General features: G+C 40.1%; 1 protein-coding gene across 2 annotated transcripts in view; it reads left to right on the top strand.

The window, feature by feature from the left end:
• The window catches only part of LOC126475087 (nucleoporin Nup188), a 273,311-nt gene that overhangs the window by 221,211 nt on the left and 32,462 nt on the right, over nt 1-19,638 (top strand). For both annotated transcript variants that reach the window (XM_050102653.1, XM_050102655.1), the window contains exons 21-22: nt 13,996-14,133; nt 14,240-14,524. In XM_050102653.1, the coding sequence (XP_049958610.1) occupies nt 13,996-14,133; nt 14,240-14,524 (423 nt within the window). The remainder of the gene's footprint in view (nt 1-13,995; nt 14,134-14,239; nt 14,525-19,638) is intronic.

Consider the following 19,638-nt stretch of genomic DNA (forward strand, 5'->3'; position numbering starts at 1 on the left):
GATACTCCATATCAGTGACCTCAGTAGTCATAAGACATCGTGAGACAGAAGACTGGGATGGTCTGCATAACTCATAGACTTTGAACGTGGTCAGGTGATTGGGTGTCACTTGTGTCATGTATCTGTATGCAATATTTCTACACTCCTAAACATCCCTAGGTCCACTGTTTCCAATGTTATAGTGAAGTGGAAACGTGAAGGAACACAAAAGTGTACAGGCCGACCTCGTTTGTTGACTGACAGAGACTGCTGACAGTTGAAGAGGGTCATAATGTGTAATAGGCAGACATCTATCTGGACCATCACACAGGAATTCCAAACTGCATTAGGATCCACTGCAAGTACTATGACAGTTAGGCGAGAGGTGAGAAAACTTGGATTTCATGGTCAAGCGGCTGCTCATAAACCACACATCACACCGGTAAATGGCAAATGACACCTCGCGTAATTTGATGAGCATAAACATTGGACAATTCAACAGTGGAAAAACGTTGTGTGGAGTTATGAATCATGATACACAATGTGGTGATCTGATGGTAGGGTGTGGGTATGGTGAAGGTCCAGTGAACGTTATCCATCAGCATGTGTAGTGCCAACAGTAAAATTTGAAGAGGCCATAGTGTTATGGTGTGGTCGTATTTTTCATGGAGGGGGCTTGTACCCTTGTTGTTTTGCATGGCACTATCACAACATAGGCCTACACTGATGTTTTAAGCACTGTCTTGCTTTTTACTGTTGAAGAGCAATTTGGGAATGGTGATTGCATCTTTCAACAAGATCGAGCACCTGTTCAAAATGCACGGCCTGTGGCGGAATGGTTACACAACAATAATGTCCCTGTAATGGATTGGCCTGCACAGAGACCTGACCTGAATCCTATAGAACATCTTTCTGATGTTTTGGAATGCCGACTTCGTACGAGGCCTCACCGACCAACATTGATACCTCTCTTCAATGCGGCCTTCAGTGAAGAATGGGCTGCCATTCCCCATGAAACCTTCCAGCACCTGATTGAACATATGCTTGTGAGAGTGGAAGCTGTCATCAACGCTAAGTGTGGGCCAACACCATATCGAATTCCAGCATTACCGATGGAGGGCACCACAAATTTGTAAGTCATTTTCAGTAAGGTGTCTGGATACTTTTGATCACATAGTGTATTTAGGCACATTAACTCGTACTTTCCTGTGTAAAGTAAGTTGTCATTTACCAGTCGGTAGTATCTGAGATTTAGGTCTGACTGCATAAAATGGTTTAGTTATCAGCTCTCTCAAATTTTGAAAAGTGCAGTATATTCTGTTCTGCACCACAAATATCACCGTCAGTTAATATAGTACATGAACAAAGCCAGTTAATAGGAAAGATTGTTGTAAATTTGTCAGTGTATATATTAATATGAATTTAACTGGAGGAATTGAGTGGTCTCCTTTACTCATAAAGTATATAAATTATTACAAGTAACTGGGCCACAATGGAAAGGGTGGAGTGATTGATTGGGTAGGGCCAACATAAGCACTTTAAATATTTATTTTAAAATTACAAAGTCGCACCAACTTGGCCTCTGGTAACCAACAGCAATACTCAATGCAGTTACACAGTACAGTGTAAACACTTTCTATGAAATTATTTGCTAGAGGAACCAATCCATGATCAACTTCCTCCTTTCCGCACTTACCAACGAGGCCTAATAAGTATAACCACATCAACTATAAAATCTTTAAACTTACAGGAATGCACAAGTGAGTTTACAAATTTTGTTTAGGACTCATAGAAGCCTCAGTGGTAGCCAAATGATCTTAATGCTCACTAACATTAGTTTTGATGCAGTTTGTTACAAAACATTATTTCTTCTTAGTAATGTCTGGTTGTGCCACAACTGCTGCTCCATCTCACACCTTGTCCAGTGATATGCTCCATTTGTGTACCTCAGTCCACATTAATACACGACAGTATCAGCTCCTACACCTGAAATAGTTTAGTACGAGAGACCAGAAACAACAACAATTTTTAGAAGGAAAATAACTTCAACTGCTGTCACTTAACACCACTAATAAACAGCCAGACATGAGTGAGCATCAGATAATTCCATAATTAGTGACAACTCCCACTTTACAAATCTCTTTAATACTACACACTCAAGCAAACATTTAGTCTCTAAGACCAAGGCTGCACGATCCACAGAAGACAAGGATGAGTATTGTGATAATGATGCACCAAAAGTTAGTGTTCGACAAAGATGAGCTCTTAATATTGGCAAATAGCAGTACCTTTTGCAAACTTTCCATTAACCAAGTGGCTGCATTAACACTTCACGTATCTCGTGGCCTGAGGCTTGTCACATGCACCACTGTGTGCTCTTAATTGCTGTGCCTGTAGCTTCCTCTCTGCACATAGCTAACACTTATGCCAGCTAAGCTTCCATCCAGGAAACACTGTCACACTCACTTGGTGCCCCCCTCACACACACCCAGGTTCCTTCCATCTCCGTGCGCTCATTCTCTCTCTCTCTCTCTCTCTCTCTCTCTCTCTCTCTCTCTCTCTCCCCCCCCTCCCCCCCTCCCTCCCTCCACCCCTCCCTCCCTCCCTCCCCCCTCTCCCCCTCCCCTCCCCCTCTCCCTCAGCAATCAGCCAATAGCTCATACTCATCTGTGACAACCTGGCTGGAGTTGGCATAAGTGAGCTCTGACTTCCTTGTTTGTTTACAGATTCTTAGGTCCGTTAACTGGACTATCACTGGGATGAGGAATTCATGTATTTCCAGGGGACCATTAAATCAAGGTAACAATTTCTAAATGATTTTTTTTCCAAGACCCTGCTAACACCTTGAAAATTGTGCGCAAAAATACTATCCCCAATTAGATAATTCTTTGGTCTCCACCCCATATTGTACCTGCAGGCCTCTTCCTGTGAGCTTCTTTGAGGTTCTGCTTAACTCAACTCCAGGGTGCAACCATACACTGAGCTTCACACTTCTCAGGCAAAATGTCATTGATAGACCATAAGTTGCACAATATAGTTGCCACTTGGTATTCCAGGAGTAAATGAGCAGATATGGATAAGTGACTCTCGTGGCACATGCTGTTAAATGTTATAGTGACCCTCAGGAATGAGCAGTCACATGCACTCTGATCCTTATTGTGGTACACTATGAGAGCCAATTGAAGATTTCAGTCAGTTGTTTATGCACAAGATGGATTAGGATAATAGGGAAAAGTGGTTACATGGTGTGCCCCTATCCTTAAGCAAAACTGCTTCAACCTATGAGCTGTAAAGTTAGTAGCATATCTGTGGGGCTCCAAAGGTCCCAAAAATATTGTGCGATTTTCTAATTTCCACCTGCTTGGTTGTAGTAGGGGTGGGCAATAACCAAATGAATGTAGTAAGTGCCTATACACAAGCTAGGATGTTCTTATTTCCCACCTTTGACCTGGGTAACAGTCCTACAAAATCAATATACATTCTTCGCCAGGTTCTATCCATGGTTTTGGACAAATGATACCCTTTCTTGCTGTTCTTACTAGGTTTGCTGAGGACACATACCTCACAACTAGATACTGTCTTTCGTATCCTTCTGTCCATCACTGTTCATACTGTTGTCTACTTTCTTCTCGAGTTTTAAAAACTCCTAGTTATCCTCCTGCCAGAGACTCATGAATTACTTGAACAATAATGCAGTCCACTCTCTGGATACAATGACCTTAAGTTCCCCACTACTTTGCACCATACAGCAAACTACCTTATCCGTTAGGGCATACAGTTTGCTGCTTCCCTATTCAGGAACCTTCCTTTAATCTCCTTAATCTGCTCATTCCCATCTCGGAATTCAGTTATGTCTCAAAATAGATGTGGTATGTGAATAAATACGGAATTTGCTAATTGAGTTGACTCAACTCATTCCCTGTTACTGTCATTTCCCACGCTCTCTTCTTGAGTGCTGAACATCTGACTCAGCCCATTGGCAAGCACATTTGCATATCCCTTAGTATTATTCACAGTGAATGTGAAGACCAAAGTTCTAGTAGCCACTCTGGCAATACACCCCATTTCTCTTGGTCAAGCTAGCACCCAACTCACTTCATTTGGTGAATTGCATATGGCGATAAATCTAGCTGAAGAAAATGTTTTATGGTTTATACCCACTCTGGATCAATCCACATCACCTCACCTGACACCACATGTCCTAAAAACTTAATAGAGGAGTAGGCAGACCCCTTTCTCAAGTGTTGGATATGCTTATAAATGGAACTACTGTGTATCACCAGATCACCAAGGTAATGATGCAGTATTTAAATTTTATATCAGAGGTAACAGTGTCCATAATCTGTCGTAGCACCTCGGCCACTGTTGCTAATCTGAAAGGCACCCAATTGAATTCGAATAGTTTCCAATCACTGCTGAATGTAATGACTGGCTGCGAACCTTCCTCCACTGGTATTTGATAATACAACTGATTCATATCTAAGGTTGTAAACACTTCTGTTCCCCTAAACCACCAAAAGCAGGAGTGCAAGTCTGGTAGTAGCACTGATCTCAATATTATTTTCTTTATCAAATCATGGTTATCTACTACCAGATGATTCCCTCCCTGAGACTTGTCAAGGATATGGAGCAGCATAAGGTGATTTTGATGGTTGCATGACACCTTGTTCTGACATCCTTTCTACAAGCTCTTTCAGTATTTTCATCCTATGTGGTGATTTATGGTAACTTCTTAACAGGGATTCAGCTAACTCGGTATGATCTTTAACCGAATTTATCGGCCCCAACTCCTCCAGAAATAGGAGGGTATTTCGGAAGGTAAAGATACACCATACGCCAGAGGAATAGAAGAGTTTTGGCGAGCAAATTGGCAACACTGGTGTTAACCTTGAATCATTAGCTTTCTCCTTGAAGTCGTTCGGCAGTTGAACGTTGCTTCTGGTTGGAGTAGGTCATGTTTAAAATGGCTGCACCGATTCAGAATCCCGCCAAATGTGAAGTGCGCTCCGTCATACATTTTCTTCAAGCAAACGGTCAGCGACCAGCGGATATTCACAAAGAAATTGTTTCTGTTTATGGGAACATTATGAATCAACGAAATGGTGTCCTTATTTCTCTGAAGGTAGGACCGATGTTCATGATGAACAAAGAACAGGTCAGCCATCTGTGATCTTTGATGCCCTTCTTCGGAGAACAGAGGAAGCAATTCATGCGAATAGACGCCTTATATTGAAAGAATTGCATCAGATCGTACTGGACAGGATGGGCTTTGCACGTGACTTCCTCACACGCTATGCTGAAGCAGGTGATGAGTTCCTTCATCACATTGTGACAGATGACGAGACATGGGTTTATCACCATACACCTGAATCCAAGCAACAATCAATGCAATGGCATCATTCAAATTCACCAAAACCCAAGAAATGCAAAACGTCGATTTCAGCGAAGAAAATCATGGCTTCTGTTTTTTGGGACAGACAAGGCATTCCCCTGTTGGAATTTATGCCTCCTGGAATGACAATTAATGCTGCTGCATATTGCCAGACTTTGAAACGTCTTCGAAGGGCAATTTAAAACAAACCCAGGGGAATGCTGACAAGTGGAGTCTGCTTGCTTCACGACTTCACTCAGCCACACACAGTGCTCGTAACCAAAGCACTACTCAAACAATTCAAATGGGACGTATTGGACCATCCGCCACACAGCCCGGACCTTGCATCCACTGACTTCCATGTCTTCCGTTACCTGAAGTCACATCTTGGTGGAAAAATCATTCCACGACAATGAAGAGATCAAAGATGAAGTTGAAATGTGGTTCCGGCAACAGGCGACAATCTTCTATGACTGTGGGATACAAAAGCTTGTGCACCGACTTAACAAATGTTTTGATAATGGGGGTTATTATGTCGAAAAATAACAAATAATCCATTTGATAAGATGTAACTGACGTTTCCTAAATAAATGTTCTATTTAAGGACTGTGAGGCATTGTATCTTTACTTTTCGAAATGCCCTCGTACATCAGGAAAATCTGTGCATATGCTTTCGATTTTCTCCCTAAGGAACCCATCTAGATGAGTCAGGTGTTTCTTCAAAGCATTCGAGATTCCTCTGCTGGTTTGTCCTACATAGTATTTGTCATCAGTTGTTGCCATAACTACTCTTTGACCTTGCTGGCAAAACTCAACATACTCATTACCCTAAACTTAAAATAAAACTCTTGTCCTGACCAGTCAGGAACTAATCCAATCCTAGCAACAAAACTGGCCAAAAAAAAAAAAAAGAGAGAGAGAGAGAGAGAGAGAGAGACATTCTGTAGCCATATTTTCAATCTCCCTCATGTTAATCTTCCAGGTATACTTATGAGTTTCAACCTCAATTTGTAAAATCCACTTTACTCTCAGACTCTTATCTATCTGCAGTCACATATTTCTCCATATCCATTCTCAACTTCTCCATTTAGAAACTGTCTGATGCTCTACAAACCATTCATAGTCAGTAGCTGAAATTGTGCTGCACAGGTGTAGCAGAGCATGTAACCTCAGCACACATGAATGGCAAATTTGGCATCCTAGTAGCCCTTATTGCACTGATTAACCTCCCCTTCCCTTTTAGAAACCGTCATAATTCCTGCACCTGATCCTCTTCCACTACACTATCCTCCTTTACGAGGGCCTGCATACCATATCTTCAACATGTTACCTTCAATGATACAATTTCACTCCACTTTGGAAAATAAAGATTTCTTTGTTACAGCCTCTTATCATACTTTTGCTCTTCCTTTTCTCCTACTGCCTGCCAATTGCTCACCACTTGTCTATTTTGTTGTGTTTATCCTGAAGTGCATCTATTACCTCCATAACCCATATTTACGTTATTACTTTGTTCAGCTGAGTAATAGTTTTGAGAATCTGATAAAATATTGCTCTGTGTACTTTCAGGATTTAACCTGCCTAAAAATGGCTCATATCCTGCTCCCCAGCATATGCCAAGTGAACACTACCATGCTTTGGTTAATTCACTTCAAGTATTCTATGAGCAACTCGTTAGTATTCTGTTTGCAGCAGTATTGGTTATAATCCAATTCTTACTCTCCTCTGGGCAGAATTAATTCCGAGATCCCACCTGGATTTGCTTATATGTACTATTTTCCCGTATGGCTTGTGATACTTCCTCAAGTAAGCTACCCATCACTATAACTGCAATTAATCTAAATACTTCCAGAGGCCGCACAGGATATAGTGGCCAGTGTGCAGTGACCAATTTTTGTGCAAAGCACTGGGTGAGTTCATTCGTTTGTTTGAAAGGTGAGGCCAAAATTGCCAGCATAATTGATGACAGAATGAAGGTGCTCACACTGCAGCTCTTCTGCAGGATTTTACGGAAACAATTTGGAAAAAAAAAAAAAATAATAATAATAATGCATTTTCAGCTTAGAGTGACGTAAACACCTATAACAAAGAGAACGGCACTTATCAGATCAAAGAAAAATAAGCAATCGATTCAAACCAGACGAAGCATGTGAAAAAGGAAGGGTACCCTTATAAATACGGACGGAGCGCCTGACACATAGCAATGGCTACCTGGTAAAGCTTAACTGCTAAGCTTACGACTCGAACCGAACTACTGTAGCTGTATCGTCATTCATTCGACCTAAATTGTGTCTCATATTACAATGGACCAACTTTGTTTCGATTTGGAGGTGCGACCTAAAACTTTTCTCTCCCTTGAATTTCGAGTCTCAAATTTCAGGTGCGGCTTAGATTCGGGAAATTTTTTTTTTTTTTTTTCCTTGATTTCGAGTCTCATTTTTCAGGTGCGGCTTAGATTCAAGTGCGGCTTAGATTCAAGTGCGGCTTAGATTCGAGTAAATACGGTATACAAAGCTTCTTTATCTGCACTTCATTGTCTACAGTCTTATTCGACAAAATACAAATTTTTTTTATAATGGACTGTAATTTTTGAGGGCCGTCAATAGCTAGTGAAACGAGAAAAGCTGTGGGTTTTGGAACAACATAAGTGAAGACATTACATGTTTATTTTTGAGCCAAGGATGTGCTTTTTAATAAGCTGTTGATCCACTTTTCCTCAGTTCCTCACTCAATAAATTTAATAAACCACTGTTTCAGAATTCTCTTGCAATTGTGTCTGCACAACATGTTAGTGAGGTGACATTCTGTAAACTCCATTGTGTTTTGGAAAAAGAAGCAAATTTTAACATGGTAAGAAGAGATTGAGGTTTTACTCAAAATTCACCACTCATGATGCTTGTCTGAATGTTACAAATGATTAACAAGCCAGACAAAAATACATCACTGCTTTTGTTGCATTTTCAGCTGAATTCTTTTTAGATACTAAGCAAAGCAGAGGTGACAGTAGATGTTTTTGAATGGTCACCATACTATTGCAGGTATGAAGGAGCTCCATTTAATATTTTCAGAAAATGTGAGCATAGGCTTCGGTTTAGAATGACACTTCCACTCCAGTGCTCGGCATTTCCCCTGCAAGTCTGCCCACAACTCCCACCACTACCACTGTCTCCACATGTGCGCTGCTGACGGAGCACCTGCTGCCCACGTTATCCTGCGCGCACTCTACGTTACTCATTTTCAACAGTCGTGCTCTACTCCCTAAAGTTCAAAAATTTGACTATATGAGTGACTGAATCTAAAGACAACTTAGAACGTTTGTGTAATCCATCTTGCACTGGATTTGGCCTTACTGAATAAGGTATCAAAAATTGGTCGCCCAGTGGTGCTAGCTTGATCTATCAGATTTACTTCCCCAATGGTTTCACTCACACGACCACACTGCTCCTGCAACCATTCCTGAATAGTATAACCATCAGAGAGCAACCATTGTGCCTGATCTGTCTACATCTACCAAATCATTCATCCCATCAACACAGTGGTTGAAACAGACCTGAGATCTATGCACTGGTTAGAAATACATGTAACCTGTCTCTACACAATTTCTAAAATTTCCTCAGATATTGCGGCAGTAGTGGTAGCAGCTACACTTACCTCACTGGGCTCAGTTGCCTTCTATGCAGGCAGGTGACTGTTTTGTTATACTTGTTCAATCAGTTCATGAACAGTTAAAGCCAACCTATATTTTTTTATTTAATCGCTCTTTAATCAATCAATCAATCAACCATGCTCTGCTACCACAAGTGTTACAGGTAACTGGGCCACAATCGAAAAGGGTGGAGTAGTTCATTGAGTAGTGACAACATTAACGCTTTAAACATTAATTTTAAATTACAAAGTTGCAACAACTTGGTCACTGATAACCCAGCAACAATACTCAAATACAATTATCCGATGCAGTGTAAACACTTCTCATGAAATTATTTTCTTAAGGAACCAATATTAAAAAAAGAAAAAAAAAAAAAAATATTACAATCATACCAGTAAAATTTGCAACATAACATCTTAAAAATTGAACCTTTTATGCAAATCTTTCAATTATTGTTTTACCTTAGGAATTTCTATTACCTTGCTCTACTTAAACTGCCTTCTTTCCACACTTACTCAGAAGATGCAATTAGTATAACCACATGAGCTATAAAATCTTTAAACTTAGAAGAATACACAAGTGAGTATACAAATTTTGTTCAGGTCTCATAGAAGTCTCAGTGGTAACCAAATGATCTTAATACTCACTAACATTAGTTTTGATACTGTTACTAACAGAACATTGTTTCCCTTTTAGTAATGTCTGGTTGTGCCACAACTGCTACTCTCATCACACGTCTTGTCCAGTGATATGCTCCATCTGTGTATCACAGTCCACATAAATACATGGCAGTATCAGCTCCTACATGTGAAACAGTGTAGTACGAGAGACCAGAAATAATGACAGTTTCTAGCAGGCAAATAATTTCAGTCACTTAACACCAAGGTCCCCACACTTGACCTTATACCAGTATGATTAATAACAAATGTGACGCAAGTGAGCATCAGATAATTCCATAATTGGTGACAGCCCACTTTATGAATCTCTTTAACGCTGGACACTCAAGCAGCCATTTAGTCTCTAAGTCCCAGGCTGCACGATCCACAGAAGACAAAAGTTTAAGCAAAAGGATGAGCAGTGTAGTACCAAGGCACCATAAGTTAATGTTCAACCAAGATGATGAGCCAATAATAGAGGCGGGTAACAGTACCTTTTGCAAACTTGCTATTAAACCACCAGCTACATTAACACTTCATGTGTCTGGCAACTCAACACACATTGCATGAACCGTTGTCTACTTTTAGTCACCGTGTCTCTTACTTTCTCTGCCCACAGGGCTAACCACTCGTGCCAGCATAGATTCCACTCAGTAAATACCGGTGCACTCACATGGTGCCTCACTTTCTACACATGCCCAGGCTCCTTTCATCTTTGTGTGTCTGTCCTCTTTCTCCATAATCACCGATCTTCATCCTTTCAAAGCCTGTCCATTCCACAGATAAACATCTTTCCTCCTCAGAGGATTCTGACATGCCTTAGCAGGGCAGTCCAGCCAAAGCAGATCAACAAGTGCCAACCTAAATCATCGTGCCATACTTGGCACAGAATACTTTACTGATCTACACAAACAGCTAAATTCAGTCTACTAATTGGTTTTGGAAACAAACAGATCAACATCATAACATACTTTTCATGTCTCTGCTAAGTAATAGCTTATTTTCTAACTCACTTAGGAGTATTGATTGCAAAAAGGTGAGCAGTGAGAGTAACACTTGGTGATCACAATCACCTTGTAGGTGCCTCTTTGTCTCTGTTTCATTGTGTACAGTCCATGAGTTTCTTAATGTGACAGTCTACACCAAGGCCGGCCACAGCATGCCAAACTTCATGTGTGGAGCATGTGCGGGCCACAAGTGCGCCCAGGTGCGCATTGTCAATCTGCTTTGCTAGGTCCTTCTCAGAAGTACCCAGAACAGTGCAACATTTCATTTAGCATTACGGTGTGGCATTTTGCAGTGGGCACAACTCTCCTAGTTCGACAGAATAGTGGTGTCAGCGCTGTTTACCCTTTGCTATTTGTTTGTGGTATGAAGGCTGTTCACAGGTCGAGTGGCTGTTTGCAAAAAAAGAGACACTCTAGTGATATATCATCACAATCCTTTAAAATGAATGGGAATGACAAGAGAGGGATGGGAATCCTCAGTTTGCATAAGCAACGTGTGCTGCTTATTTACTAGGAAACGACATCATAATGCAGAAAAAATTTAAACTTTTAGATAACAATGAAAGAGCAAAAAATTATGATTTACAGTTTGTTCTGTACATCAAGATGCACTTTGTGCTAAATTTTCAGGCATGGAGCGCTTGAAGAAACAGATGGTATGAATAGTAAAATTTCTGAAATCGCACCCATTATTCCATTTTCAGTTGCAACAGTTTACAGTGGAAGTGACTGAAGAGTATGGAGACTTCATATACAATATGTGATCAAAAGTATCTGGACACCTGGTTGAAAATGACTTACAAGTTCGTGACACTCTCCGTCGGTAATGCCTTGATTGCAGTTTCCACTCTCACAGGCATACGTTCAGTCAGGTACTGGAATGTTTCTTTTGGAATGGCAGGCCATTCTTCATGGAGTGCTGCACTGAGGAGAGGTACCGATGTTGGTCGGTGAGGCCTGGGATGAAGTCGGTGTTCCAAAACATCCCAGAGGTGTTCTATAGGATTCAGGTCAGTACTCTGTGCAGGCCAGTCCATTAGAGGGATGTTATTGTCTTGCCACAGGCTGTGCATTATGAACAAGTGTTCGAATGTGTTGAAGGATGCAATCGCCATCCCCGAATTGCCCTTCAAAAGTGGGAAGCAAGAAGGTGCTTAAAACAACAATGCAGGCCTGTGCTGTGATAGTGCCACACACAACAACAAGGGGTGCCACGCTAAGCAACAAGGGGTGTGAGCCCCCTCCATTAAAAACACGACCACACCATAACACCACCACTCTGAATTTTACTGTTGGCACTACACACACTGGCAGATGACATTCACCAGGCATTTGCCATACCTACACCCTGTCATCAGATCGCCTCATTGTGTACCATGATTTGTCACTCCACACAACGTTTTTCCACTGTTCAATTATCCAATGTTTAGCTCTTTACACCAGGTGAGGCATTGTTTGGCATTTACTGGCATGATGTGTGGATTATGAGCAGCCGCTTGACCATGAAATCTACGTTTTCTCACCACCTGCCTAACTGTCATAGTACTTGCAGTGGATCCTAATGGAGTTTGGAATTCCTGTGTGATGGTCTGGATATATGTCTGCCTATTACACATTACGACCCTTTTCAACTGTCGGTGGTCTCTGTCAGTCAACTGACGAGGACAGCTTGTACACTTTTGTGTTGTACGTGTTCCTTCATGTTTCCACTTCACTATCACGTTAGAAACAGTGGACCTAAGGATGTTTAGGAGTGCGGAAGTCTCGTGTACAGATGTATGACACAAGTGGCACCCAATCACCTGACCACGTTCGAAGCCCATGAGTTCCGCGGACCACACCATTCTGCTCTCTCACAATGACTAATGACTAGTGAGGTCGCTGATATGGAGTACCTGTCAGTAGGTGGCAGCACAATGCACCTAATATGAAAAACGTTTGTTTTTGGGGGTGTCCAGATACTTTTGATCACATAATGTATTATTACAGAGAATGAGAATGTTGGTTAAGTAAAGGGGCATGCCTCAAACAATTTTTTGATTTAAATCTCCCTACATTGAATTTATAAAGGAAAAAAAAAGTGTAGCAATGAAAATGAGAACATCCAGAATGAATTGCAGACTTTGCATTTGTGGACTTGACTGCACGCTACCTGTAGTAAGATACTGAAAGGTAAGTTCTTTATGATTTGATGGAGATGCATTTAAAAAGAAAATGTGACAAAGATAAGTCAGTTACCTAAGATGACTGAAAGTGTGAGGTTTGAAGAATTCATTGTGTCCTTACAAGCCTTCCAATAATAGTTTCATAAGTGTGTTGAGGACACACTCAATCTTAAATCTGTTTATGAGACCATTTGCCCTTTCAGTTGAGAGTGGCTCTGTGCATGTGAAGATGTAACTGACTGACCTGCAAGTAACTCCAATTTTAATTACAAATCTTTTTATATTACTTTAATTAGAAATCTTCTTATGTTAAAACTGTCCAGGAGGATGTCTTCATTGCTTTTCTCTGGTAGATTTTCCAAGTCTCCATAATGAGGTTGCAAAAGTGATTCAGTGTTTTGATCAACATATTTGTGTGAAATGCCTTTTTTCAGTTATGAAACTAAGTAAGTCACAATTACCTTGCAACTTGCCTGCAACACTCTGTGAAATGCCCACATATGTCCATATGCCAACAGTTTGTACCAAATAAAAATTATATTATGTCTTCAGCATCCTAAAAATAACTAATTAATACTAAAACTTGATTTATGTCATTGAGAAATGTGAAATATAAAACCAATTCATATGCAGTAAGACTCTACTGCCATCTAAATGCAACATGTTCGCTGTTTACCTTTCTTACCTCTCCTCACACACAGACAGCTTGGCATGCCAGTGGGGGAACTGAAGCAAAGCTGAGCGCTTTGGCACATGGACCCAGGCGTGACCCACAAACCGGAATCTTGACCACCCCTGGTCTACCCCCTATAAGTTAGACAGAATGAAAATCAGTTACCAGCAAGATCTATGATACCGTAATATCTGAGTTTCTGTAGGAGACTGCTGTGGACTGTACAGTCAAATGATTTTGCCCAGTCACAGAAATTACTTGTTGACAGTATTTTGTCCTGTAAATTTTGGGCAGTTGAATTCATGACTTGAAAAAAAGCATGTTCTGTGAAGTGACACTTTTGAGATACTATTAACACAGACTTAAGTATCTTTGTTTGAGAAATATTTCCAGAAACTTTTAGTTACGTTGGTATTTTAGTAGGATTGATAGTATTTAATTATCCTGTTACAGAAAATTTATAAATATTCTGTTGATTCAAAACATATGTGCTTTCAGGTTGCTCGTCATTTTAATATTGCAGTTTCATTAATCGATGTGTTGCTGTTGCTGCTGAATAAAAATTTCTCTGGTGCTCTTCTGCACATGGATATGAAGTCGGCCATGTGGCTCGAGCTGTTACCACCAAGAAAGCTGGTTTGTTGAAAAAAAGTTTTTTAATGATAGTGCTTAGTAATTAAGAGTATGTATTTATTGTGATATGTTGCACATTTCTATTTTGTTTGGTTTTTTCTTTGGCCAGGACAGTGATTTCTGGGCGGAAACACCTTGGACGTTGGTCTACGGGCCATCTTTAGATGTTCTCACATGGATGCTGACATCACAAGGTCATCATTTCCTGGAAGATGCCATATCATTTGCAGCAATTCATGAAGAGTACCTTACAAGTGCAATTCTTACTGTCAGGCATACATTAAAACAGGATGTCCTGCGCTTAGCAATCAAAGCTCTAAATTTTATAAGAGTGCTGTCAAATTACCATGAGAACTGGATGTTCTCACATTCACATTCTCATAAATACATTATAGTAAGTCACTAACTCATTTTGTCTTTTTGTTTAGGACTTAAAATACAATCTAAATATTAATAACACAGAGAGGTTGAAAGACCACATGAATGAATCTGTAAACTGAGATGTGTGCAACAGAATCGGATGGAAGCAGACACTGAATTTAATCTTTTTGAATTGACAGGACAAAATTTGAAGCACTTACTTAAGGTAGTAATGAGTCACTTAGCATCCAAAGTCATTGTAATCGTTTTTAATGAGGGTCTTTGGATCAATAATTGTTATGATGTGGCTGAGGCATTTGTGTGCAGATATTTGGTTGTAATTTGTGCGAAAATCACTCATAAATATTTGAGACAGTAGTGCAAATTCCAACCCCTCTCAACACTTGCATTCACATCTTCCAAGTCACTCTCTTTTCATTGCTGTATGTGCCTGTGCATCCTCTCAAAGCACTTAATGTACACCTCACAGTATGTGTCCGTGGAAAGAATATTCACAGCCTGAGAATATGACTCCATAGTTGAGAGCAGCAATGGTGCTTAGTTTATGTATCAGCAGTCTGTTGTGCACAGCATGAGCTTTTAGGTAGAATCCCTTAGTCACCGCGGAGCTAGCACTTGGTGAAGGAAGTAAGACTCTTACTCCAAGTATTATTAATTTTATAAGTGCCATATGTGCACTATAGCACTGTATTTGACGTAGACTATAGTTCATAATGGAACACAGAATCCTGACAGAAACAATTACAATACGCTAGGATACCTCGGGCTACTTGTAGCTAGTATTCATTGGACTTTCCAGTCAAATTTGGGAGGATTGACAATTCCAGACTTAGGGAGCAATGTTGTTGTTGTGGTCTTCAGTCCTGAGACTGGTTTGATGCAGCTCTCCATGCTAATCTATCCTGTGCAAGCTTCTTCATCTCCCAGTACCTACTGCAACCTACATCCTTCTGAATCTGCTTAGTGTATTCATCTCTTGGTCTCCCTCTACGATTTTTACCCTCCACGCTGCCCTCCAATACTAAATTGGTGATTCCTTGATGCCTCAGGACATGTCCTACCAACCGATTCCTTCTTCTAGTCAAGTTGTGCCACAAACTTCTCTTCTCCCCAATCCTATTCAATACCTCCTCATTAGTTACGTGATCTACCCATCTAATCTTCAACATTCTTCTGAAGCACCACATTTTGAAAGCTTCTATTCTCTTCTTGTCCAAACTATTTATTGTCCATGATTCACTTCCATACACGGCTACACTCCATGCAAATACTTTCAAAAATGACTTCCTGACACTTAAATCTATACTTGATGTTAACAAATTTCTCTTCTTCAGAAACGCTTTCCTTGCCATTGCCAGTCTACATTTTATATCCTCTCTACTTCAACCATCATCAGTTATTTTGCTCCCCAAATAGCAAAACTCCTTTACTACTTTAAGTGTCTCATTTCCTAATCTAATTCCCTCAGCACCACCCGACTTAATTCGACTACATTCCATTATCCTCGTTTTGCTTTTGTTGATGTTCATCTTATATCCTCCTTTCAAGACACTGTCCATTCCGTTCAACTGCTCTTCCAAGTGCTTTGCTGTCTCTGACAGAATTACAACGTCATCGGCGAACCTCAAAGTTTTTATTTCTCCTACCTGGATTTTAATACCTACTCCAAATTTTTCTTTTGTTTCCTTTACTGCTTGCTCAATATACAGACTGAATAATATCAGGGACAGACTACAACCCTGTCTCACTCCCTTCCCAACCACTGCTTCCCTTTCATGCCCCTCGACTCATATAACTGCCATCTGGTTTCTGTACAAATTGTAAATAGCCTTTCGCTCCCTGTATGTTACCGCTGCCACCTTTAGAATTTGAAAGAGAGTATTCCATTTAGCATTATCAAAAGCTTTCTCTAAGTCTACAAATGCTAGAAAAGTAGGTTTGTCTTTCCTTAATCTAGCTTCTAAGATAAGTCGTAGGGTCAGTATTGCCTCACGTGTTCCAATATTTCTACGGAATCCAAACTGATCTTCCCCAAGGTCAGCTTCTTCCAGTTTTTCCATTCGTCTGTAAAGAATTCGCGTTAGCATTTTGCATCCGTGACTTATTAAACTGATTGTTCGGTAATTTTCACATCTGTCAGCACCTGCTGTCTTTGACATTGGAATTATTATATTCTTCTTGAAGTCTGAGGGTATTTCGCCTGTCTCATACATCTTGCTCACCATATGGTAGAGTTTTGTCAGGACTGGCTCTCCCAAGGCCGTCAGTAGTTCTAATGGAATGTTGTCTACTCCCGGGGCCTTGTTTCGACTCAGGTCTTTCAGTGCTCTGTCAAACTCTTCATGCAGTATCGTATCTCCCATTTCATCTTCATCTACATCCTCTTCCATTTCCATAATAGTGTCCTCAAGTACATTGCCGTTGTATAGACCCTCTATGTACTCCCTCCACCTTTCTGCTTTCCTTTCTTTGCTTAGAACTGGGTTTCCATCTGAGCTCTTGATATTCATGGAAGTGGTTCTCTTTTCTCCAAAGGTCTCTTTAATTTTCCTGTAGGCAGTATCTATCTTACCCCTAGTGAGATAAGCCTCTACATCCTTACATTTGCCCTCTAGCCATCCCTGCTTAGCTATTTTGCACTTCCTGTCGATCTCATTTTTGAGATGTTTGTATTCCTTTTTGCCTCCTTCATTTACTGCATTTTTATATTTTCTCGTTTCATCAATTAAATTCAATATTTCTTCTGTTACCCAAGGATTTGTACTAGCCCTCGTCTTTTTACCTACTTGATCCTCTGCTGCCTTCACTACTTCATCTCTCAAAGCTACCCATTCTTCATCTACTGTATTTCTTTCCCCCATTCCTGTCAATTGTTCCCTTATGCTCTCCCTGAAACTCTGTACAACCTTTGGCTTAGTCAGTTTATCCGGGTCCCATCTCCTTAAATTCCCACCTTTTTGCAGTTTCTTCAGTTTTATTCTACAGTTCATAACCAATAGATTGTGGTCAGAGTCCACATCTGCCCCTGGAAATGTCTTACAATTTAAAACCTGGTTCCTAAATCTCAGTCTTACCATTATGTAATCTATCTGAAACCTGTCAGTATCTCCAGGCTTCTTCCATGTATACAACCTTCTTTTATGATTCTTGAACCAAGTGTTAGCTATGATTAAGTTGTGCTCTGTGCAAAATTCTATCAGGCGACTTCCCCTTTCATTTCTTAGCCCCAATCCATATTCACCTACTACGTTTCCTTCTCTCCCTTTTCCTACTACCGAATTCCAGTCACCCATGACTGTTAAATTTTTGTCTCCCTTCACTATCTGAATAATTTCTTTTATTTCATCATACATTTCTTCAATTTCTTCATCATCTGCAGAGCTAGTTGGCATATAAACTTGTTCTACTGTAGTAGGTGTGGGCTTCGTGTCTTTCTTGGCCACAATAATGCGTTCACTATGCTGTTTGTAGTAGCTTACCCACACTCCTATTTTTTATTCATTATTAAACCTACTCCTACATTACCCTTATTTGTTCTTGTATTTATAACCCTGCATTCGCCTGACCAATAGTCTTGTTCCTCCTGCCCGCGAACTTCACTAATTCCTACTATACCTAACTTTAACCTATCCATTTCCCTTTTTAAATTTTCTGACCTATCTGCTCGATTAAGGGATCTGACATTCCACGCTCCGATCCATAGAACGCCAGTTTTGTTTCTCCTGATAACAACGTCCTCCTGATTAGTCCCCGCCCGGAGATCCGAATGGGGGACTATTTTACCTCCGGAATATTTTACCCAAGAGGACGCCATCATCATTTAACCATACAGTAAAGCTGCATGCCCTCAGGAAAAATTACGGCTGTAGTTTCCCCTTGCTTTCAGCCGTTCGTAGTACCACCACAGCAAGGCCTTTTTGGTTAGTGTTACAAGGCCAGATCAGTCAATCATCCAGACTGTTGCCCCTGCAACTACTGAAAAGGCTGCTGTCCCTCTTCCCTCCCCACCAATGGCAAGGTCCATGGTTCTTGGGTGGGTGCATGAAGATAAACAATATATAATATGCTTTACACATTTTTTGTTTTCTTGTCTCTTTCTTAAAATTTTCTAGACTAGTCTGTAGAATTGTCCCCCTCCAGAGACTGTTGCTAAGCAACTGAAGATGCTATATTAATTTATTTTTAGTGTTATTTGTGTTAAGTATCGGCAGCATTATCAATGATGCACAATAATAGTCTCCCTTGTGCTATTTCTGATATTTGCGTACTACTGAATCTTTCAAGAACAAGTTAGGCAGGATACCTATTTCACACGTTATTGATGAAATTTCAGCTGTGGACCAGAACAAAGTCATTTTCAAATCTTGCATTGTAATGCAGTGGCAAGCTAACCATTGTAGATGTGTACATAATTTACTGGATATTCCTGGGTGGTATAATATAATGGAAGTAGAAATAATCATGACTGGCATGCCTTAAGGAAGATTGAAAACAAAGCTGTTTTGGACAGTGTCTTTCTTCAGATAGTAAGTACATAAAAATGCGTTAATGTAATTAGTGTGTTTCATCAGGGTGTATTGTGAACAATGTAGTTAGCTGTGTGTGTGTGTGTGTGTGTGTGTGTGTGTGTGTGTGTGTGTGTGTGTGTGTGTGTATTAGTTGGCACCAAATTTGAATATTGTCCAAAAGCTCAGTGGTGTTTTCTGTTTTGTTTATATGCTTGTCAATTACTCAATGCTTCAGCTACATGGTGCGCAATTACTTTTATTCCTTCAATTATTACTTATAGACATTTAAGTGAATTCGTGGAAAAACTGATATGATGATAAATAAATTAGGCCAAATTGTGGCATTGTTTCTCAGATACCTAATGAGAAAGTGTTGTAAAGTTTTGCTTTTTGGAAAAAATCTAGCTCATGAATTTTTTATAATTTTGTATTCTTGTTTTTCCTCTTTCTTCAGTAATTACTTTGACACTGTACAGGTTTGTCCCTAAAAGATGTTGATTTTCTTTCTGACATTGAGAATTTTAATTATAGCTTGGTAAGTCATGGAGCTCAGTAACCTATTCCTCCCAGAATTTTTACATCATACATCATTTATGTAAAACCAGAATTCAGTATTATT

This window comes from Schistocerca serialis, chromosome 4 (assembly GCF_023864345.2).
Source record: "Schistocerca serialis cubense isolate TAMUIC-IGC-003099 chromosome 4, iqSchSeri2.2, whole genome shotgun sequence".
In the NCBI taxonomy this organism is placed as follows: Eukaryota; Metazoa; Arthropoda; class Insecta; order Orthoptera; family Acrididae; genus Schistocerca; species Schistocerca serialis.